The sequence below is a fragment of the Plutella xylostella genome, chromosome 7 (genome assembly GCF_932276165.1).
Source record: "Plutella xylostella chromosome 7, ilPluXylo3.1, whole genome shotgun sequence".
In the NCBI taxonomy this organism is placed as follows: domain Eukaryota; kingdom Metazoa; phylum Arthropoda; class Insecta; order Lepidoptera; family Plutellidae; genus Plutella; species Plutella xylostella.
In genome coordinates this window covers 8,363,708-8,386,484 of record NC_063987.1, presented here as the reverse complement: position 1 = coordinate 8,386,484, position 22,777 = coordinate 8,363,708, and the positions used below count along the sequence as shown (strand labels likewise).

The window sequence follows — 22,777 nt, the reverse complement described above, 5'->3', positions numbered from 1 at the left end:
TTTAACTCGTTATAGGGTTCCTTTATCGATGGCGATAATTTGGGTGAAATTATGATGAAGACATTCTGGTTACATACGAGTAGCTGTAACTTTTCTCTGCTCTGCGGTTTCAGTCATAGCATAGGTAGTGCACTCACGAGAAATGAAAAAATTCCGGTGAGAAAAGCACCAAATTACTCCTAAACGGAAAAGGCTAGTTTGGTTAGGCTTGATGACACCGTCTACATCTACAACATTGATGTACAATTAAAAACACTTCACATTATTACCAATCAAAAACATAAATATTGTGGGTGAGGTCATTTATTATTGTCATTTTGTAAGTGGAACTTTTTCATTGCTTCCGAGTTGCAACAATGGTAAGTTAAGTAAGCCAAACTATGCACAACTCAACATCCTTCAGGTACCTACCTATTGTTCGAAGGTGGGAAACTCAATAAATTCTTCCTATTATGTATCATGTCTGATGTTGTTTCGAAGCTTATAGTACGGAACCATTTTATTCCTATTGCTATTTTACCAATCTTTTTAATGTAGAGAAAAGACGTGAGATTTGGCGTTTGCGCATTGTGGCACTCGTAAAAGAAAACTAGTTTAAAAGTTCCACTAAAGTCCTGCGTTCCCGCTCCAAATAAAATTCCCCTTTTGTATTCGGGCCAAATTTAAATCTAGCTAGCTATGGCGAGCTTCCTCCGATCCGTCCGAATATCGTAGAGATACTTGTGTTTAGATGGAAATGTTGTTTGATAGCTTCGATACGACTAGTCGACTACTATGGTAAGGTACTTAGAGGCTCTAAGTACACGGATCATAGGGGTACGGTCAGCTGCATAAGTAGCAAACTGAAGAACCGTCAATGTTTCAATTAATTGATAAGGTTTCAGATTGACAAGGTACAAAAGTGTTATAGCTACTTATGCAGCTGACTGTACATGGATGTGGGGTGGGATACAGTCGGCTTCATAAGTTCATAAGCTTTATCTATATCGACACATTTATGAAGAGGGCGTGAAACGTGTAATTTTTGGGAAAAACGCTTTCAAACGAAAATTACGTTTTCTTTTTTCAATTGGCGGCGCTAGTTGGCCTTACACTTCAACTATGGGAAAGATTGATATAGACTCCTAGAGTCTATATCAATAATAACAACATTATTTATACGAGTACTTTTGATTAATAACAAGCTATTATCCGAAGCAAAATGTCGCAAGTAGTCCCAAAAGAACGCCAATTCTGAAAGGCATAATGTGCAATATTTCCACAGACTTACAAAGAGTTAAATCCGCAATTTATTTAAACAGATGGCCGTTATTAATGCTTTCAGGATGGCATTTTCGCAAGTGGAATACAAATGTTGTTTCTTTCAATGGGCATACCGCCATGTGTTCCACAAAACGAATATTTTTTTATCGAAACACAAATACCATTATAGTTAATTAAATAATTTCAAACGAACAAAAGTTGACCCCTTCATCATCATTCCTTTCGGCTATTGACTTTTGCAAACATCCTGTATAACATGCCGAAGAACCAGTGGCCGGGTGTTGTAAACAAAATATCGAGTGGAGACTACGAACAGGCAAGCGTAGCATTGTGGGACGCCCTCCGCTGGACCGACCTAAGGCCGTATACAGAAAGTAAGCTGGAAACTTATAAGCGCTTACTTTACTATGGATATTTTTCCCGTGCTTATCAGCGCTGGTCCAGCAACGTATGAAATAGCGCTTATAACGTTCCAGCTTTGTTTTTTTGTATGATACGGCCTTAGGTATTGGATGGATGTTGGATGAGCAAGTCAGAGGACAAGTTTTATGGTAATGCGATCCTTGGGGAGGCCCACATCCAGCATTAGACTAACACGGGCTGATACCTCTGATAACCAGCTGCCCGAAACTTTTGCTGTCTTAATGAATACTAACACAGTATTAGCGATGAATAGTTGATAATAAGTCCTAATACAATAACCAAAAGGGCGGAGTTTGGCCCTCAGCATGACGAAGGGCAGATTGCGAGCCGTGAAGCTGATAAGACACGATTCCGATACTCTGGAACTTTCCGCCCTTATCTCTGTGGTTACCTAATAGGGGGGTGTAGGGGGAAGGATTGTGTTTAATTGGGATGGGTTCATCTGACATTTATGGTGGTTTATGTAAGTACCTATTGATTTAATTTTACACAAATTAAATATTTCAGTAGTAAACCTTTTGCTAGCTAGTTATTCATCAATCTGGTCGTTTAGAAATACATTGTATTGCTGTTTTCTTTTTGTACGGTTGATAGTAAGACTTTTCACGACAGATACTTAGAACTCTATAGATATGTATGTATTATGTATATTGGTACAATCAATTCGTAGTTTAGTAGGTGCGTAGTAAGCCAAAATTCCTAGAACTGAAGTTGCTCAAATTCAATTTTCGCCGTATGAGTATTTAGAATGTAGTCTAGTCTATAGGCACGATACAATAAATGGATTATTAGCCTGATAATACTTCGTAGAAATTACTAGCTTCAATGAAAATACTATAAGTACACCGAAATGAAAATTACCTGCGCATGCCTGCTCTCTAAGCAATCTATAGAAAGAAAGAAAAGGAAATTCTCTCCAAAGACATCTTAGAACATTTTAAAAAGTAATCCGATTCGGCGAAGCTACGTATCTGTTTGAACACAAAGACTTTAAGTTTGCTGAATGTCCACGATGCAAAGGATGTCTTAAATCTTGGAACAAAGTTTTTAGAATTGCCCCATTTTACGTGACTAAGTACCACAGTCGCAGCTAAGATATGGGCGACTATTCCGATAGCTAAATAAGTCTTGGGTCTTGATTTTTATCGGTTCGCGTCCTAGTTTAAAATGTCTGTACCTACTTCAGATTTGATTCTAGATTCAGTTTCAAGTCAAGTTACCGCATTCGAATCCCTTCATCTATGGTGCACATGACTAATCAGTTTTATAAAACACCTCTTTTTAAGATACTCAGTTTATAAAAACAAACGATTAAACAGACATGTAACATTATAGGTAATCAAATTGAGACCAGACCCAGACGCAAAATAAAATTTACCTAAACTATTTATGTAGATACAATTCACAACAACCAAGTACCTACTTAGATACAATAATTTAACTTTCAAAAGAAAAAGTTTAAGAATAGTAAAAGTTAGATAGGTATAGATAAGAAAAATACCCCTTTTTAGAGTCCTCAACATCCCACACTGCCCCGACAGTAACCATTGCAAGTGAACCCGACACTCCGAATGTACGAAACCGCTGGGACAGCCATTTCGAACAGTCCTCCGAATATGGTTCTGTCCCGCGCAATATCCTCCGCTGTCTGCCTCGCCGTGTTCCGAACAGTCGCCAGCTTGGTTATATCCTCTTTGGTGAGGAGAAGGAGTAGGGTATCCTTGGATTCCTGCGTACTGGCAGCTAAGTGGAGGACTGTTTGTGCTGTAATAAAAAGGAAACAAACTTGATCTAGGTCATTCTAGGTAGTTATTTGACCATTGATCGTTGCGTGAGATTTTTCGTTGGTCACAAATAGTCACAACAGCTTTACGAAAAGGGTATAAGAGCGCTGCCGCCCGGCTTACCGCGACTGTAAAGGTGCCGATTGCATAAGAGCTCTCTGAAACATAATTGTCGTCAACCTAGATTGGCCCTTCCAGCCCTAAGGACCGACGGCCTTCGATAAAAAGCCAGTGATAGTGGTTGACAAATCAACTGTTCCTTATACATGCTGCTTATCTAATTGGCTAATCCTTTCACCACGGTGCAAAGCCTAGTCTAGCTTGTATCTGTCACCAACACAATAATAACAAAGTTTATTACCAAGGCAGAATATCTCTTCTGAGAGAGATATACAACTGTACATACTCGTACGTCTAGCCATGGCCGTAAACTCTTAAAGCAAATCATCACGATAAAAACACCAACCTTCATCAGCAATAGCCCCCACATCAGCACCGGCTGCCAGCAATCTACCCACAACCTCGTAGTGGTTCAAATTACACGCAGAATGCAGGGGAGTCCACTTCAGATGTGACATCTCATTCACTGCAGCACCCTGGCTAAGTAAGAACGAGACAGCTGCCAACTGGTTCCCGTCAGCCGCGTAGTGTAAAGGTGTTTGTCCTTCAGCGTCGGTGGCGTTGACCAGCCCTGGTGAAGCTGATAGAATTGTTCGGAGGATGTCCAGTTTGCCGGTCCCAGCTGCTTTGTGCAAGCGCTTTATGATGCTCGCTGAAAGATAGAGGAAAGGTTTGGTTGAAGGGCATCTAATTCGAAATGAGTTACAAGTAATTGTATTATTATTAGGTAGTGAATAAAAACTATGTTACTATCCTTACATTGAATAGTTTTCTCGTTCATATTGGAGGTACAAAAATTAAATTGTAAATAAATTTGCCGTGTTGCGTGTTGAAATTTTTGTTAATTAATTAATGTTTATTTTCTCTATGATTAATGCCTTACCTACTCTGTGTTAATGCCTCTGACTTATGTCTAATCGTTCGTAGTCACAGAACAAAAAGGAGGTTATCTATAATTATTTTCTTTGCTCGTCGGCTGTAACCTGCACCTTGCCTGCACCTAGCCTACTCGAATGGAACATTTTTGCATATGTCCAAGCTTCCTAAGCTTGACCATTTTTTACCACCATCTAGCCACCATGCTGAACACCTGCGGGTTGGTGGGTTCAATCTAATTATAGTTACTGGTTTCCTCACGATGTTTTCCTTCACCGTTCACCCATACACCCCCAATGATATACCTAAGTACATTTTACTTCAATTAACAAAGCATTCTTTGGTAATTACAGGTCCTGCATTGAACCTGAATCTATAGCGTAAAAAAACACTACCCTCTTCTTTCGGCAGTCGGGTAAAAAGAAGCATGCGCTTTGCTAATTCGACTGAGCTACCACCGCTCGCTCCTGCATGTATGACTGTATAGGTGATGATGGCCTCCTCGTCGTATCCGACGACAGCGACCCTGTCTATCTTCTCGCATGTGCTCTGATGTTGCTGGAGAATCCATGTATAAGCACTTAAATAAATAAATAAACCCTCAACTAAGTACCTATATCTCTTCCCATTAGGTAATCAGCGGTTGGTACCATCAATAATACACTGCCGGGAAATGAAAAAGATCCACCCACAAAAGTCCGACAACAAACGACCCCAATTTTTTCAAAGCTTTAATTTAAAATTGGAATAAAATATTACCGATTTTAGTTGGTAATATCCTGATGCTCTTTTGAATGTACTTTAATTTTGCAGAAGACAGCAATAAGCTAGCCTTTTCCGTTTGTTGTGTTTTTCTCCGTGGAACCTTTTCACTGCCCGTGAGTTTATTTCGGAAACCGGAGATTAGTTGTATAGTCCATTTCACCGAAGTCAAACTCGCTTTACTTTGTTAAGAGCGTTATTCATGGTCGAATTTGTCACAAGTCCTGAGAAAGCCTTTAGCGTATTTTAATATTCGAAATTACTTAGAAAGTTGGAGGCAGCGTCAATTAGCATGTCAAAAGCCATCGTCTTGTTAAGATTAAAGGGTTCACTCCAACTATTTTACATTTTATTTTAATGCTTGATTAATCACTTCGATATGTAATTTCTAAGCACAATTGTTTAAAAGAAGAGGATTCCAGTTCTAAGATTCATAATTAGTGTTCATACTACCTACGTATCTAGACTACCTACACAACACAATAGGTAGAAAGTACCTTATAGCTAGTGGTACTGAAAAAATGAAAAAATATATCTAACATTCAGGGATTACGTAAAAAAATATACCTATACTCAGTATTAGAGATTAAGAGGCGGCAAATCGACAAATGTGTTGAAAACCGATTTTTTTATACCATTACGAACAAACTACTTACTGACGTCTTAATCTATTTCTTTCACCACAAAAGAAGAATAAAACATTTCCCTAGCTCGTTTTATTTAGACGAATAAAAAAGTATGGGGCGTTCAGTGCTTGTGGGTTCAGTATTTTCTAAGGTTATTAGAAGATTTTTAACGCATTAATCCTAAGAGCCTGTTTCATAACAAGCTGAATAGCTGTTAAATTATATCTCAGTGACAGTGAGATTTTTATCACACCGATAATATATATCCTACATATTATTATATTATCCAAGCACACCTTAATCTTATACTGGAAGGTTCAAAATCTTAATCTATTTATGTACTTACATACATAATTTAATACCCCCTTTTGTTATTATTATTCATTCAAACTTATTTTTATTTTTGTACATATTTGACCATAACTATTCACATTATGGAACCCAACTCTTATTCGTCTAAGCATGACACCTAATTTCGACTATCTGGGGAAAGCCGCTTATGCCATCGCACTTGAGGTAAGTATATTTTCAGAAGCGGGAAAAGTAAGACTTATGATTGCTTCGGAGGCGCTGTGTATGCATGCATGTGATCGATAACAGGGTTCAATTTCAAGAATATATAATTTAATTTCGAGTCAGAGATACCTTGAATATTCTAGAAGGGACCAGTTTTAGCTTTTTATACTTTCTGTACCATATTTTGTACACAAGCATATAAATATTTAATAAATCTCTTCGTATTGCAAGTGCATGCAAGGTGTACAAAAAATGAATATACTAAATAATCGTTAAATTAATTAACACTCTATTTAAAATCCATTAGGTATTAATTTATTTATAAAAACACTTTACGAGTATGCCGCCATTCCATATCTCGGCTTGATACTTAAGTTGAAGTGTAAGCTCTATTCGTTTAACCTGGTTTAAGTCTCTCTTTTGACACTGCCATGGCCGCTGCTGATGGATGTCATTCCGAGCAGCTCGCTGACATCCACCCACGTGGACGCGTCTATTGTGGACATCAGATCCGACTCCAGGTACGCTGCTTCCACTGTAAAGGAACGTAACCTCAAAAACACGTCACACATATTATGCTCACGACTGTAATCTCCGAAGGGGTAGTCAGTGGTGACTCGCAAGCGAGTCGCATCGCCGTTTTGGAAAGAATGAACTTAGGGTACACATCTAGAAAATCCAGATGCGCAGGTTTTTATCGCGATGTTTTCCTTCACCGTAAGAACAAGTGGTATAACTGTACTTAAATTCCTTATTGCTAAATAATTCATTCTTCCACCTCATGAATGAAATTCAAGGAACATAACCATGGGAGTAATAAGTAATGAAGATGACATAGATGCAGTCGGGGGTAAATAAAGCTGACTACTCTCAGTGTGGCAATGAAAATACTACCTGAAAATGGTCAGTTTCTTTGCATCAGACTGAAATTAATGTAAAAGTAACATTAGATAAGATAAGATTTAAGATTGGTTGCTTGACGAAGGCCGAGGAAAGATGATTATGGATAAAATTATGTCCTTGGGAGAGGCCTATGTCCAGCAGTGGTGAAATAAGTACCTATACTTAAATATTACCTACTTCTTAATCTAAACTTGTCTTTATCGCTAATGCATGAAAATGTGTATGCTGATGTTATGTTATACCCCATTTACACTCTCGCACGAGTGGCGAGGCGAGCGACAAGGCGAGGGGCGAGGCGCGAGTGTGAACAGACGCTCGTGGCTCGCCTCCTCGCTCGCCTCGCCACTCGCGGCGCTCGCGTCCGGAGCGGTTTTTGGGGCACGAGTCAAAGGAGCTCGCGTCGAGCTCGCGTCGCACGCGAGCGGGTGTTTACACTCTCGCGTCCGCTTCATTCTGGCTTCTACATCGTGCCGCGCAGGTTGTGTTCGTCGTCGTATAATTATAACGTAGTGTTTTTTCCTCAGTTGTATAATGGATTGGTCGCAAGACGAAACATTTAATTTCATATAAGTAAATATTTCAATAAAATAATAATAATAAAAAAACATTAAAACGTAAGAAATAAAAGCAGTACTTACCTGCTTAGATATATTAGTACTGTCACATAGAATAGGTCTAAACCATGTCTAAACCTTAAATTATTTCTTACGTTTTAGGGGTTTTTTGAAGTCGTTTTTTTTATCATTATTTTATTTTATTACTTATTTATACTTAGTTTATTTGCAATAATTGACAATCAAAATTAAGAAGCAAATGATACCTATAAGTCCTACTAGTCAGTAGTAAACACGAAGTAGTTGCTATATACCTACCGTTGAGGAGTTCCCTTGACAACCTTCCGTTTCCGTCATCAGATCAGCTCAAGGTCACCATCATATTTTTTTTAATGTTAAAAATATAGGTAAGTACTTATGTACTTTCTAAATTTCATTAACTACAATCGGTTAATAGGTACCCAAAATGGAAATTCATAGCCTGTTTTTAACCCTTTACCCACCCTTGGAGGTGGAATCAAAATTTGAAAAAATGGGACCACATGGGATCTCAACCCAATACATAAAAAAAAGAATTTACAAAATCGGTCCATAAACGGCGAAGTAATCGGTGATCATACATAAATTCTTTATTGTTGCGGCTAAAACTTCGACGTCCTCCATCGTTGCTAGCTCAAAGACAACTGAACTCGGCACGAGAGTGTAAACACCCACTCGCGTCACACGCGAGTGGGTGTTTACATTCGCGCCTCCGCACGAGTGACGAGGCGAGCGAGGAGGCGACGGCCGAGGCGAGAGTGTAAATGGGGTATCACGATTGTACAAGAATGCTCCAACAATTAGACTAAATAAATAAGATTATTACTTACCTCTCATTTGGCTTATATTATTAACAACTTTTTTTAACTCCGATAAATTCTTCTCAATTGTTGATTTTATATTCACAAAGAATTCTGTATCATTTATATCCGGTTTCTCAGAAGTCATTACAAACATTCGTTGCTTGCTTTGCAATGTATTCAATTAAATGTACTTAATAAATATTAAACAATGCCTGTACGTTGCCGTTGTAGAAATATTTTGTAGAGAAATATTTATATTATTTTGCTCTTTTTTCGTGGAAATGTAAAATACATTCCATAAAAATCCCGCCATATTCTTAAAAATAAAAAGTTAAAAACTTTTTAACTCAATGGATATGACAATAGTATAAACAGCCAAAGATTTTATATAGGTAGTTAAATTAACAGAAAATCTTATTCGTGTTAGAGGATGGTCGTTAACTCGTAAAGTTCGGTAAGTATGTCATAGACATGTATCATGAGTCATATAAGTTATCTTAATTAATACAATGTAATGAGCTACCTAATAGCGGTACATTGTTGGAATTAATTAATTTTAATCTCTATTTAAACTGCTTTAAGAATTAGAACCGTTCACTTTGTAAGCCGAAAACCATTTGGCCGCCTACGCCGAATCAATCGTCACAGCTCACTATCAGTCACCAATCAGAGCTGACTATTTTTAGCACATAGCTGCGTCTGTTGACACAAATATTTAATTAACGTTTACGTTTCTAAACGCATTTTCACGCGTGAACGTTCTAAATTTCAAAACGCATCGAGGCGCGTGCATTGTTTAAAAAGACAATCGATTAATTTTGCCGCGAAATCTTGTTTTGGGTGCGTTTTCGATACGATGCGTCATTGAATGTCATTGGTGTTATAAATACAATGAGCTCGCTTCCAGAAATAGGTGCCACAGGTTCTCCAGGCAAGACGAAAATAAAGTACCCTGGATTCGACGGGTTAACAATGAGTATTATTGTCAGTGCGTACTCGATTGGACAACGTGGGTGAATCTTTGCTTTGTTTTTTTTCTTTTTGAAATAATGGATGATGATCAAGTGCAACAGTTTAACTTGCGATGGCACAACCACCAGGTAGGTAAGTAATATTATATTTTCTGAGCACACACCTACACAATGGACATTGGGATGGGACAGACAGGTACACACATCATTCATTACGTACTTACATATAATTTTATGTACCTATGCTTGCTGTGTTTATGATAATGATAACCGCCCACTGTAAGTGGGTGAAGTAATTTCAGTGGCGGTAAATACCGAGGTAATGTTTTGTATTTATGTTTACGTACAGTTTAGGGCTTCGATGATACACTTTGACCACCATATTTAGCAGTAAATTATGTTTTATCAAAGGCGATAAGGCTATTTATTTTACCGAAAAATACTTGGAGGAAATAATTTTATTTTTCTAATACAATAGTTTCAGTTACAAAATCAGCAAAAACAACGATACATTTTCAGTTTTTTTTCTGGTTGATTTTGTGTTTTTTTGTAATTGCAGATAATTATAGTACACACATGGTTTTGCTAAAGTAGCGCTTGTTTTTAGTACTTTATAGTGAGTAGGCCAAGGCACTAATTGTTATCACGAATTTTAAAATATTTTAAATCATTTTTTTACCTACTTATTTATGAATACGGGCAGCAGAGGAACATAGTTATATTATCTTCGTAATAACATAGGAACTATCTCCATAAAAACGTGACCTATATATGTATTTAGGTAATACTTACCTATATTTCAGCAACAAGCATAGCTACTTATCTAAAAAATCTTACTTTTTACTAATGACAAAAGCTTGCTTAACCACCGGCTATCCTTCAGAGTAATTATCTTATCTGTGTTTTCAGCTGATCGCTCCCTGAAGGGCAATTACAGTTGAGTACAAACTTTAGCTATTTAGACCAAACCTGAAATAAATTTAATGCTTCCAATTTAACTTACGGTAGTAACATGCTTGGATTAAAGTTATTGTCTGCATGTTGGAGGAACGAAGGTATTATATGGCGGGGTAATGTCCCGTTGCAGAAGTGAGAGGTTACAGTATCATATACAGGGTGTTGCAAAAAGGGTAGGGTTTTTTTTCGCGAATTTTAACATTGGTTTTTTTTCCGGCCTTAGATATAACAAACTGCACACGTAGGTTGGCTGCTTAGTATACCCTTTTTTCAACACTCTGTAGATATAAAGGTAGATTCGGCAAACAGTAGCTTCGCAAAGCGTAATTTTTAAAGGAAGTTTATATGTAGGTATGATTTAACAGTTAGCCCTGAATGGATGAAGTACCGTCAACTATTTTTTGTTGCAAAGCTTTATCTGACCCTTGGGATATTCACGTCACATCACACTATAACATAGTACATCCACTATTAGTTCAACCATTAGTGAATTAAGGGGTTAGTAAGTAATAAAAATTAGTTACTTTAGTGAGATATAAGATATAATATTATATTAATTAATAAAGTTTTTAAGGTTACAGCATGTTCTTAATGACGCGATCTGTAGGGCCTCTAAATTATTTATTAGTAAAGTACGTACTTAAGTAAAAGTAGGCACCTGATGTCAAATCTTGAAATACCATTGAATTCACGATCAAAAATAGAATGATCTGAAAAACAGATCTTGAGTCTTGACTTCTTGAGTGACTTGGAAATCCTTTTGATCGCCGTCTGACAAATAATTTTGTGGAATGGAAATAAATATTTGAGCACGCAGAAGTGGATAATAAATTAGAATGTAAAAGAAACAAAAACAGTTAGGTATTTCTAGAGTAGTGAGATAGGTAGTAAAGATTTAAGTGCTTCCTCATATATTGCCAATTTTATTAGTTCGAGCTGGAATTTCGTAAATTAAAACTATACAGTCGAATAGGTAGTTACAGGATTAATATACTTTAAGATACCGTTATTATCTTATTTTTATGTCATATACTTAAAAGAAAAGGATATAAGTAACTCATATAAGCCATAACCTTTTTTTAACATCTATCATAACTAACTATGTTAACTATGTATTACATACCTGCCATTTAAGTATTAATAAAAAAACACAAAAAAAAAAATCTTAAACCTTGTACTAAATGTACTCCCTTGCGGGGTTGGCAGAGGTGTATTGCTGCACCCATTTTTCGCCAGTGTTAATATGTTAGTCCCAATGTAATAGGCGGCGGGCCTATTGCCATTTTACGGGCACATCCAAGACCCGAGAACAAATATCTGTGTTTAAACAAATATCTGCCCCAGCCGGGAATCGAACCCGGGACCTTCGGCTCAGTAGTCAGGCTCACTAACCACTACTCCATTCGGTCGTCATAATTAGTATTAATTCAAGTAATAATTAGGTATCATAATAACTGACATTAAAAAAAAACTCATGTTACATTAACTACACATATGAACAGACTACGGGATCAGATTTCAGTAGCGCTATTCAACTTTCCCCCCTACCCATAACTTATCAAATCCCAACTTCCACCACCAGAACAGCGTCATTGGCGCACTCAGTCAGATGTGGAATACAGGAGCGCTGACTGACGTGACTCTCAGTGCTAATGGCACCATCCTGAAGGCACACAAGCTGGTGCTGGCGTCTTGCAGCCAGTACTTCGCACAACTGTTCAAGGTGAGGGGTGGTGATGGCTATAGAGCGGTCGTACAGATATGGAACCACTTCTTTGATTGAACGTTATCCATCCTATAAGTATTCCGTGAGAGCGGTGGTACCTCAGTCGGGTAAGCGCTCGCATCTCACGCTAGAGGTGCGGGTTCGATCCCGGCGCTGACATGTACCAATGATTTATTTTGAATTTAAGTAGAATATTGGTTTAACATCACTCTTACGGTGAAGATAAACATTGTGAGGAAACCTGAATAAATTGGGCACATCTAGATATATTATGTGAACCCGCATGCACAAAGGTTCCAATCGAGAGAGCCAGGTACCTACCTACACCCCCCCAGAGAACAGAATAGAAAAGTAATAAGGGTTCCGTATTTACCCTTTACATCACTTACCTACCTACAAGTAGGTAGGTATGTAACCTACACCCCCCCAGAGAACAGAATAGAAGAGCAATTAACAAGGGTTCTGTACGTGTTTACCCATTACATCACTTACCTACCTACAAGTAAGAAAGAAGGGTTCCGTGTTGACCTTTACGTCTCTTACAGGAGGTGGACCATGACAGCACGCTAGTCGTAGTCCTCGACTGCGGCGCCTCCTCGCTGCGGCTGCTGCTGTCGTTCATGTACAGCGGGCAGGTGACGGCGTCGCGCGCCGCGCTGCCGCCGCTGCTGGCGCTGGCCGCCGCGCTGCAGGTCGCCGGCTTCACTGACGCTGTGAGCATCTTCAGCAGCCACTAACACGTTTCTTAGATTTATATTCACTGCTGATGTTACTCAGTTTCGTTATCGACATAGATAAGCGTCACTATAGCGCAATTTGCCATAAATACGGCACTGTGATTGGTGGAATACGCTTTAAACTAGTTTATCGACACTGCTGCCGCTACACGGGTTCATTATCGACGTCGATAAGCTCGTGGAATGCGTGTTCCACCAAGGTATAGAAACGTTTATCTACGTCGATAATGAACCCGTGTAGCGGCAGCTGGTTTTTCTAGACTCGCTAATACGGCTGGAATCACTAAGCGTGGTGTGGGAGACCCTCCAATTCGCTGGACCGATGGCTTTAACCAGGTATCCGGTAGTAGCTAGATCTATCTATCTATAGCGGCGATGTGGAGGTGCACTCTAGCACGCTAGTGGTGGCGCTGGACTGCGGCGCCTCCTTGCTGCAGCTGCTGCTGTCGTTCATGTACAGCGGGCAGGTGACGGCGTCGCGCGCCGCGCTGCCGCCGCTGCTGGCGCTGGCCGCCGCGCTGCAGGTCGCCGGCTTCACTGACGCTGTGAGCTTCTTCAGCGGTTACCGACACATGTTTTACATTACAGCCTTTGGGTTAGCTACACGCAGCGAGCATACAGCGACCTGCGAGTCCAATATAACAATGCATTCAGGGTTTTGTTGGGGTTGCCGTGGCGGTGTAGTGCGTCACAAATGTTTGCTGAGGCGCACACGGATGATTTTCACGCGATTATGAGGAAAAGGTGCGCCTCGATGATGTCTCGCCTCCGCGGCACCACCAACACTATCCTGAGTGTGTTCGCAGACCGGTGGGACATCCCCAATGCTGCGTCATTGGGTGTTACGTCACACCAGTTATGCATAGGATTGGTATTAAGTTAAGCACGTATAATTATTATTTATTTGTTTTACTAACACTACATAGAATAAGATAAATTGTTACTAACACGCTATGGACTATGTATTTTGGTCTGAAATAAATGATTTATTATTATTATTATTATAACTTTCGTTTAGATTTAGATTAGATTATAACGTCGATAAACTCGTTTAATGCGCTTTCCACCAATCACAGTGCCATATTTATGGCAAATTGCGCTACAGTGACGTTTTTGACATTTATCAACGCCGATAACGAACCCATGTAGCGGCAGCTGGATTTACAGTCTCGCTGATACGGCAGAAGGTTGGATGGCATTTCAGTTAGCTGGACGGATGGCTTTAAACAGTTAGCCAGTAGTACCTAGATCTATCTCCCTATAGCGGCGATGTGGAGGTGCACTCTAGCACGCTAGTGGTGGCGCTGGACTGCGGCGCCTCCTCGCTGCGGCTGCTGCTGTCGTTCATGTACAGCGGGCAGGTGACGGCGTCGCGCGCCGCGCTGCCGCCGCTGCTGGCGCTGGCCGCCGCGCTGCAGGTCGCCGGCTTCACTGACGCTGTGAGCTTCTTCTGCAGCTACTGACACATGTTTTAGATTATAACTGACGGCCCCCGGTTCGCTGGACTAGTAGGCCGAGAGAATGAGGGGCTCTTTAGAAAGGCGTAGTTGGACGATTATGGGCTGATGTTGGTGTAATTGTATTGTACCTGTGTACCTAGCTATCTATAGTGGCTGATTCACCGCATTGAGCCTGTAAGGTGACTACATAGATAGCTGTTATGCCACCCAAGCTCACGCCCCAGAAAACCAGTAGACGATCGACCTAGGTTACTGAACCTTAATAAAACCTTAGACAAATTATCCACTATCCCTGCAGCAAACGCGTTTTCTTCTTCATTCCAGAGTCCAACCTTCCTACCAGCGGAACCAGAAACAAAAGAAGACCCAAAGCCAGAACCAATCTCACCAATCAACTTACAAAACAAACCCGAAACGAACGATAACTCAAACTCTTTAGACAACAATAGCAACTACAGATTCAACTTTGACGACTTACCAGGCAATACTGAGAGGCAGACCGAGTACAGACATGAGGAGAGATTGAGCAAACTTGATCAGATTGTCCAGAATTTGTACAGTACGCACCGGATTGAAGGACCCACGTTGCCGGTTTTGCCTCCCGTGCCTACCACTCCGCCTGTTTCCAGCTCTTTTGACGGTGAGTTTAGTTACTATTATTGTTTCCTACAGGTTTAGTGATCATCATCAGCTAATTAGCCAAGAAGTAGACGAAATGTTGGACATTAGCCTCACTAAAGGCACACCACAATACGCTGTCCTCGGCCTTCCTCAGGCTATTCAGACTCTGCCCCGCATTACGCTGCATACTTGCGAGAGTCCAGATCTATAAAATCGTGCCGGTTTTTTACGAACTCACGACACATTCCCGTCTGCAGTGTAGTGATAGATATGCTTACCTAGCATACTTGCCTACCTAATATCTGCTCGGCAGCCCAGGCGACGACTGAACAAAATCAAAAGTCTGCCGTTTTCAAAATGGCTTTCATAGTATTTTGTATGGACGCGATTTCAACTTTATAAGCTCGTTAATAAAGAAAATGATAGCATTTCTTTAAAAAATGGCGAGACAAGTGAAAATTTAGAGTATATTTGAATTTATATCATCTAGATACTTTTCTTGATTTCTCGTATAGTTTCTCGTAACAATTGGCTTCAATATGACTCTACGCGCGTGTTACCAAAACAGAGGCATGTTTAGCGCCTAATAAAACTATCAAATCGAACACCAAAATGAAAAAAAGAGATTTATCAGGAAGCTGAAATCCTCTGCTTTAAAATTAATGTAAATTGTATCTCAGTTATGTCTTTTAAACACCTATAAAAATATACCTATTTGTTTTCTGTAAATTCTGCGTTTTGCTAGACCGTCCCCTTAAGAGCTCATTCACACGAAGACGAATCGTGATTTTTCACGAATCGTGTTTTTTCACGATTCGTTATTTTTTTTGACGGGAGCAATGCTTTTTATATACCCATGTTCACAAGCTTCACGAATCGTGAAAAAAGACGTAGACGGATACGTCGGTCACTACGGTCATTAGAATGACGATTCGTTAAAAATCTATTTCTATTCGATAAAAATTCGTTGAAAAAACACGATTCCGTATTCAATGTGAACATCTATCCGTCAAGGCGAATCGTGTTTTATACCGAATCGTCAAAGACGTATCCCGTGTGAATGCGCCCTAAGGCTTGCGTCAGACAGTGTCTATAGAGCAATGCAGTGACTGCCTAGCAGGGACTGCTTACTGCTTAGTTAGGGCAAAGAATAACAAGTAATAACTACATACTAGTACTCATTATTCTATGGTTACGGCAACCTCTTGCTTACCTCACCAATTTACCCTCCAGAAACCCCAGAAACCCGCAAATGGCGATCGCGCGTCACCTGCCCAGTCTGCCACAAGCGCCTAAGCAACCAGTACAACTTGCGCGTGCACATGGACACGCACGCGGGCGCGCTGCACGCGTGCCGCGCGTGCGACCACGTGTCGCGCTCGCGGGACGCGCTGCGCAAGCACCGCGCCTACCGACACCCGCCCAGACCCAGCCAGTAGAGGGGTTCTATCAGTGACCGAGTTACACCACCAATGCCATCGCCATCGCTCTAGGGTGGGATTTTATCAGTGACCGACGTCATAGGGTGAGGTTTTATCAGTGACCTAGTCATACGCTACTGACGCCATTGCTCTAGGGTGAGATTTTATCAGTTCGTTCAGGGTGGGATTTTATCAGTGACCGACGTCATAGGGTGGGATTTTATCAGTGGCTGACGTCATTCTTCTAGGGATTTTATCAGTAATCGACGCCATCGCTCTAGGATGGAATTTCATCAGTGACCAAGTAACATGATTGCCCTAGGGTGGGGTTTTATCAGTGCGCTTAGGGTGGGATTTTATCAATGACCGAAGTCATCGCTCTAGGGTGGGATTTTATCAGTGCGCTTGTGTAACTCTAGTATATAGGGTCGGATTTTATCAATGGGCACCAGGCACATTCATCAGCTACTGGCACAGTCTCTCGCTCAGCGACCAGTACAGCCCGCGCGTGCACATGGACACGCACGCGGGCGCGCTGCACGCGTGCCGCGCGTGCGACCACGTGTCGCGCTCGCGGGACGCGCTGCGCAAGCACCGCGCCTACCGACACCCGCCCCGACCCCGCCAGTAGAGGGGTCTATCAGTGACCGACGACGTCATTGGTCTAGGGTGGAATTTTATCAGTGACCGAGTCAAACCAGCTACGAAATAGGTCTAGGGTATGATTTTATCAGTGACCGAGTCACACGCTTTCAACTAAATTGCTCCAGGGTGCGATTTTATCAGTGACTGAGTCACGCTACCAACGTTACTCCACTCCAGGGTAGGCAATGATAAAATTCCAAATTAAAGGAACAAAAATACAGCCGTTTTATAAATAGCCAAAAATCCAATGAGAAGTGCACTGATCAAATACCACCCTATACCTATAAAGTGACACAATAAGCAGCCTGATTAAATCTCCCTGCAGCAGTGGCGTCGGTGGTGCCCACGCCTAGGGTAGGGATTTATCAGTGACAATGCCAATAGCAAATGAACACCCGTCATGTGCCAACGGAAACGTCAAGTCCGTCCAAGAGCGATGTAGAAAGGTGGCTGCTATCCTCTTATTATGTATCTCTATACCTTGTTTCACGGGGAAAGACATCGGACAGAGCCCTTATTGCATTCGAATAAGAGTAGTATTTGTTTGTATCAGATGTTTTTCCCCGTGAAACAAGGTATAAGTAGGTACTTGCATGTGTCAGAAAATCCGTCGGTCAGATAAGTTTCCAGTAAACCCGTAATTCAATTAAACAGTTTTACATTTACGATATTTTATCTGACGCATAGATAAGGTAATTTTAACACGTAGTAAACATTATTTGACTATTCCAGACATTCAATACATAACTAAACCACATATTATGTAGTCTGAGCCTATCTGAAACCTAGTTAAACATTGTGAGATATGGCGTTTCGACTTTCTCCGTGTTCGGCATCATAAGGGTCACAGTGACAGTTAAATAAAGTCCATTTTTCTCTCCACCTTTAATTTGCAAGGTGCGGGTGCCTATATAAATAGAGTGAGTCGCCCGCGCGCCTCAGTTGGTTTTTGATTTTTGAAGTGAACACTTCGGCAAAAGGGCTCAATGTAGCCACGGTTCTCGTCGGCTTCGCTCCGACGGGGAAAAATATAATATTGAATTTGCGGAGTCCTCGCTACCGGGAGCTGTAGCGTGATGCGGACCAGGCGGCGCGGGGCCTGCCGGCTGCTGCGCACGCAGCCATTGCTGAGGATTTCGCAACGAAGGTTTGAGTTGATAAGCCGTGAGTAAAATGCTATTATTTACTGCTTTTAAAAGCTCAGCCACTGGTCATAATGCTCCGGCGCTTGGGGTTTTTATCCCACGCAGTAGGGTCCGATTCAATAGTCGTGGTGATGATTGATCACATATTCCGGTCCTACTAGTGGCGCTTGAGCTAGATACTTACATTAATTACCGCTTTAAGTAAAGCATATGTTAATTTTATACAGGAAAAAATAATAAAAATATATTTTTCTACCCTCAATTTCTAATATTTTTAGAAAACAGTTGATAAAATCTTTGCTATTACAATAATGCACTTGATTATAGCTTATGTAAGGCTTTACAAACAGGAGCTTTCCAGGACCGTCATAGGATTTTTTACAGGAAGCACGTGGCTCCGAGTTTCAGTATGTTGGGACATTGTGGCATGTGCGGCGAGTAATGTGATCCGCCGCCGGTACCTAACCGCTGAGGGTAGGCAGGCCGATTCGGTGAAATTGAAGTTTCGTGTAACCTGCACCCGGCCCTGTGCTCCTGCGCTGGCCGCCGTCTCGTGGCACCTGCATCGCAGCGTACACCCGGCCCTGCGCTCCTGCCCTGGCCACCGGTTCGAGCCACCTGCATCGCAGCACACACCCGGCCCTGTGCTCCTGCGCTGGCCGCCGTCTCGTGCCACCTACATCACAGCTACAGCCCTGGCCACCGGTTTGTGGTAAGTACCTGCATTGCTGAATAGACCCAGCCATGCACTCCAGCCCTGGCGGCTGTACACCCGGTCCTGGCCCTGGCCACCGTTTTATGTGCCACCTGCATCGCAGCGTACACCCGGTCCTGGCCCTGGCCACCGGTTTGTGCTACCTGCATCGCTGCATAGACCCAGCCATGTACTCCTGCCCTGGCGGCTGTGTTGTCCCACCTGCATCGCTGCGCGCACCTGGCACTCCTGTTCTGGTTGCCAGATCCAAACGCCCCCTGTCTGGGAAGAGATTTTATGCTCAGCGGAACCGCCTGCACTATTGCTAGCACGGTCATCATCATCATCAACCATCATTATGAGTGACTTATTTAGAAGGTATCGAGTAACGTGCGCTATTCATCAGTGATTTTGGCATATGCAGACGAACGTTTACTGCCAAGGTTGGTCATGTTAGCCATACAAGGGCACACCAACGAAGCCTGAGTAACCACCTGCAGTCGCCGTAGCCGCATCGGCATGGATGACGACAAATCGGGTAACGTGCACCGCTTCTAAAAGTGTTATAGCACTTCAATTTGATGCCTCCGCTGAGGTAGGGTATTCTATTAAAGCAGCTTTCTTCTGAACTGCCCAAAGTGACCTGTAGACTGCTCCTGGAGATAGTTGTGCAATCAATTTTTTATTTCGATGTCACTGCTGAAGAAACTGTCTAATGCAGCTTTTGTTCTAAACTGCCTAAAGATCATTGGACTGCTCATGGGAATGGTGACGCACGGTAAGTACAGGAGCGTTACTCTATACTGATAAGAAACGAACGAACGAGAGCTGTCGTGCAATCGGCACGTTTAATACATACAAACAGATAGAGCGGCTCGCGCCGCAGTGCACTGAAAGTTTGTTTTTCGTCATATAAAGTGACCCCCCAGACACTATCTTAAGTGTCATGACACATCGGCAGATTCCAGCTTTGAGTCTTTTCTTTTCTCGGCTGTGAGCAAAGTGAATCCCACCGGCGAGTGTTCAACCTGAAAGCACTGAGCTAATTCCTGATTTCGTGAAAGTCGCTGTTGCTATACCATACCGCTTCACAAGTTACCGAATTTATTATGATCCCACTGTCGGGTGATCATGATCAGAGTGTCATCGCGGTTTCTGAGTGACACCATATAAGCTGTCTTCCTTATGTCCCAGTGGATTGTGAGTGTGTGTCCGAGCTCTTTGTTGAAAAATTCGTGAAGCTCCTACGCAGCAGCTGTCTACTAGTTGTGTATCGATTAAATCGAGTAACGGTGCTCTTGCACGAGACGACTACATTTTGGTAAAATTATAACTTACACTATTCTGGGAACATGCATATACCTACTGTGTACTGTGTATCACATCACGTGTAGCCGTAGCCCAACTCGATTTACTGGGCTAGATAATAAACAATGGCAGTCGTCATTAAATTTCTATGAATTTCGAAGGTCATCATTTGGAGCACAATTCAAAGGGTGAAAGTACCTATTCATGCCTAAACGGCTTCTCTAATGAAAATGTATTTTTAATTCGATTCTGGCGCAAACGTTTCATAACTATTTTTCAACACTGTATCTGCTGAAACTACTTAGACTGACTGGTTAAGATGCAGACGTGCCGTTTTCACAATTCCATTTTGAGTAATCTGTTTTATGGATCTTTCAGTTAGTTACGTAACTAGTTACTTACCAAGTAAAAAATTACTTGTGTCATGCTCGTACTCGCATCTCATTTAGGAGCTCTCTGGCCTCTAGCTGAAGGCTAGAACTGGTATATATATCTACTAAGCTAGTACAGAGTTATAACCGGGTAGCGGTGACGTGGTAGCTGCTTGTTTTATTAGAGTTTGCGGAAAACTTTCTAAATAAGTAATAATTATTAGTCATAATATTAACTCTTCGCAGTTCTTTCAGAATGCAATACCAGGTCGCTGAAGTAGGTAACCTTCCTTAGCTGGACAACAACAACAAGCCTTTTTGTTTTAAAGAGTGTCACAGTTATTCGCCGTTCCACTGTCATATCGATGTCCAAGGACTTTTTCTTGGGTATAGCTAACTACCTAAGTTTACCTATAGATAGCCGCAAGCTATCTGCTGTTGGCGAACTGTCAGTTCTGATTGATAAGTCAGGCTCGAGGTTGCTCGTCCAACTGTCTATGTTCCCGCCACCATGATTGTTGCTTCCACAGATTAGAGAGTCTATGTTGGCTGTCGTTGCATCAGGTTTGATCAGGTACAACTAACATCTTTACGTACCATCTTTATTTAATCGAGCTATTTTATTTTGTTTTATCTAGGTTGACTTAATGGTTTCAAAATCGAACCTACAACAATGTAAGTAGGTACCTACCTACGTACCATTGAAGTTGCAACAAGGCGAAGCCTTAAGGTTTTGGCCGAGACCTGCCCTTAAGTGTTGACGAACATACCTAAAGGTGACCTTGTTAATGTTTTTCATATGAAGTACTGAACATTTTACTTATCCTGGTGGCATGACTGATCATTTACTTACCCAGTAAAGACATGTTAGCCGGGTTTCATTTATCAACTATTATAATTGTTATTGTTGTGTTAATCAATCTTTATTAATTGATGTCATCTACCAAGGAATGCTGCCAGAGCTCATAATATTCACACATGATGATACAGAATGATAGTAGCCCACAAAATCGGTGCAAAGGCTTATAAAATAACTTTCCTTCCTAGTACGACTGCACAGGAACTCGTTAACCGCCGAGTTAGTTAGAATACAAAAATACCCCCTTATTCATAGAGAAGTTACAAAACGTTTTAACTAATAAACTGTTTTGTCCCTCTCCGACAAAGAACAAATTGTTCTTTGACAGAGAGGGACAAAACAGTTTATTAGTTAAAAAGTATTGTAACTTTTCTATGAATAAGGGGGTTAGACTGTGTGTTACTTGTCAATCTAGAATATGAATATAGTTACCTGCATCATGTTTTGAAAAACTGAATACTTAGTTATCCGCCAGTGTCACAGCCTTCATCTAATCTTTTCCAGTAGCTGATGAGTCTGAGATATTTAGTAAAATTATCTTCCCTTCAAGCAACACTCCTCGCTCCAAGGACTAGATGCCACGCCAGGTGTTGCAGGCCGTGTCGTCGTACGGGGCTGACTGAGCAGGTCCTCGAGGCTCCAGGGTCGGCTGCTGCATTTCTGAGGTCAGTCCAGAATTACATACCCTAGTCAGCATGTGCTGACCTGAGCCCCAGCGGCCTGGATTCTACACTTTACAGCTTTTAAATATTGTTGCAAAGTATTTCACTGGTTCCATCCATTCGGCTAGTGTATGTTAAAAATATTGCCTTGACAATAACAAGATTTTGATCAATAATTACTTATAAGTATTGCTTTCGAAGAGGCACTGTGTGTATCCATATGTATAAATACCTACCTATATGTATAGGTACATACCTTCCATAACTTTCTGACAAGTCAGGAATAATAAGGAAGTACTTAAGTCTTATGTATACTTATACCTTTCTTTTTAGTATATCTATTACCTAGAAATCTATGCATTATAAATTTATAGATTCAAATATTTCTCTACTGATATACTCATCAGTAGCTTATGGGTCACAGTTGGTTTTCTCTCCACCATGCGATAATAAACACATCTCACAATGTTTAACTAGGTTTCAGATAGGCTCAGACTACATAATAGACGCATTTTTCCTGAAATAAAAATG

The 22,777-nt window shown here is 41.1% G+C and overlaps 2 protein-coding genes across 8 annotated transcripts; one reads left to right on the top strand and one right to left on the bottom strand.

The window, feature by feature from the left end:
* Positions 1-2,997: 2,997 nt before the first annotated feature.
* On the bottom strand, positions 2,998-11,597 carry LOC105396270 (ankyrin repeat domain-containing protein 49). 4 transcript variants are annotated; one of them, XM_048622162.1, is made up of 4 exons: positions 11,238-11,597; positions 6,773-6,905; positions 3,937-4,242; positions 2,998-3,450 (listed from the first exon to the last, which is right to left on the bottom strand). In XM_048622162.1, exons 2-4 carry the CDS (start codon positions 6,801-6,803, stop codon positions 3,203-3,205), a joined length of 585 nt encoding a protein of 194 aa, XP_048478119.1. In that variant the 5' UTR covers positions 6,804-6,905; positions 11,238-11,597; the 3' UTR covers positions 2,998-3,202. The 4 variants fall into 4 exon arrangements, with proteins under 4 accessions (XP_048478119.1, XP_048478118.1, XP_048478117.1 ...); XM_048622161.1 differs by lacking the exon at positions 11,238-11,597 and adding an exon at positions 9,865-9,908; XM_048622160.1 differs by lacking the exon at positions 11,238-11,597 and adding an exon at positions 8,697-8,956.
* Positions 9,322-17,233, top strand: LOC105396273 (modifier of mdg4). Of its 4 annotated transcripts, XM_048622158.1 has the most exons (6): positions 9,322-9,769; positions 12,180-12,320; positions 12,869-13,036; positions 14,845-15,160; positions 16,375-16,463; positions 17,077-17,233. In XM_048622158.1, exons 1-6 carry the CDS (start codon positions 9,719-9,721, stop codon positions 17,191-17,193), a joined length of 882 nt encoding a protein of 293 aa, XP_048478115.1. In that variant the 5' UTR covers positions 9,322-9,718; the 3' UTR covers positions 17,194-17,233. The 4 variants fall into 4 exon arrangements, with proteins under 4 accessions (XP_048478115.1, XP_037962997.2, XP_037962998.2 ...); XM_038107069.2 differs by lacking the exon at positions 17,077-17,233 and having other exon boundaries at positions 9,325-9,769; positions 16,375-16,672; XM_038107070.2 differs by lacking the exon at positions 17,077-17,233 and having other exon boundaries at positions 9,325-9,773; positions 16,375-16,668.
* Positions 17,234-22,777: the final 5,544 nt, after the last annotated feature.

Coding starts and splice junctions, on each gene's coding strand:
- LOC105396270 (XM_048622162.1), bottom strand. CDS start 6,803: ATGGCAGTGTCAAAAGAGAGACTTAAACCAG. Junction 4,243..6,772: donor AAAAGAGAGACTTAAACCAG/GTTAAACGAATA, acceptor TCTATCTTTCAG/CGAGCATCATAAAGCGCTTG. Junction 3,451..3,936: donor GGGGGCTATTGCTGATGAAG/GTTGGTGTTTTT, acceptor TTTTTATTACAG/CACAAACAGTCCTCCACTTA.
- LOC105396273 (XM_048622158.1), top strand. CDS start 9,719: ATGGATGATGATCAAGTGCAACAGTTTAACTTGCGATGGCACAACCAC. Junction 9,770..12,179: donor TGCGATGGCACAACCACCAG/GTAGGTAAGTAA, acceptor TTCCACCACCAG/AACAGCGTCATTGGCGCACT. Junction 16,464..17,076: donor AGTACAACTTGCGCGTGCAC/ATGGACACGCAC, acceptor CCGCGCGTGCAC/ATGGACACGCACGCGGGCGC.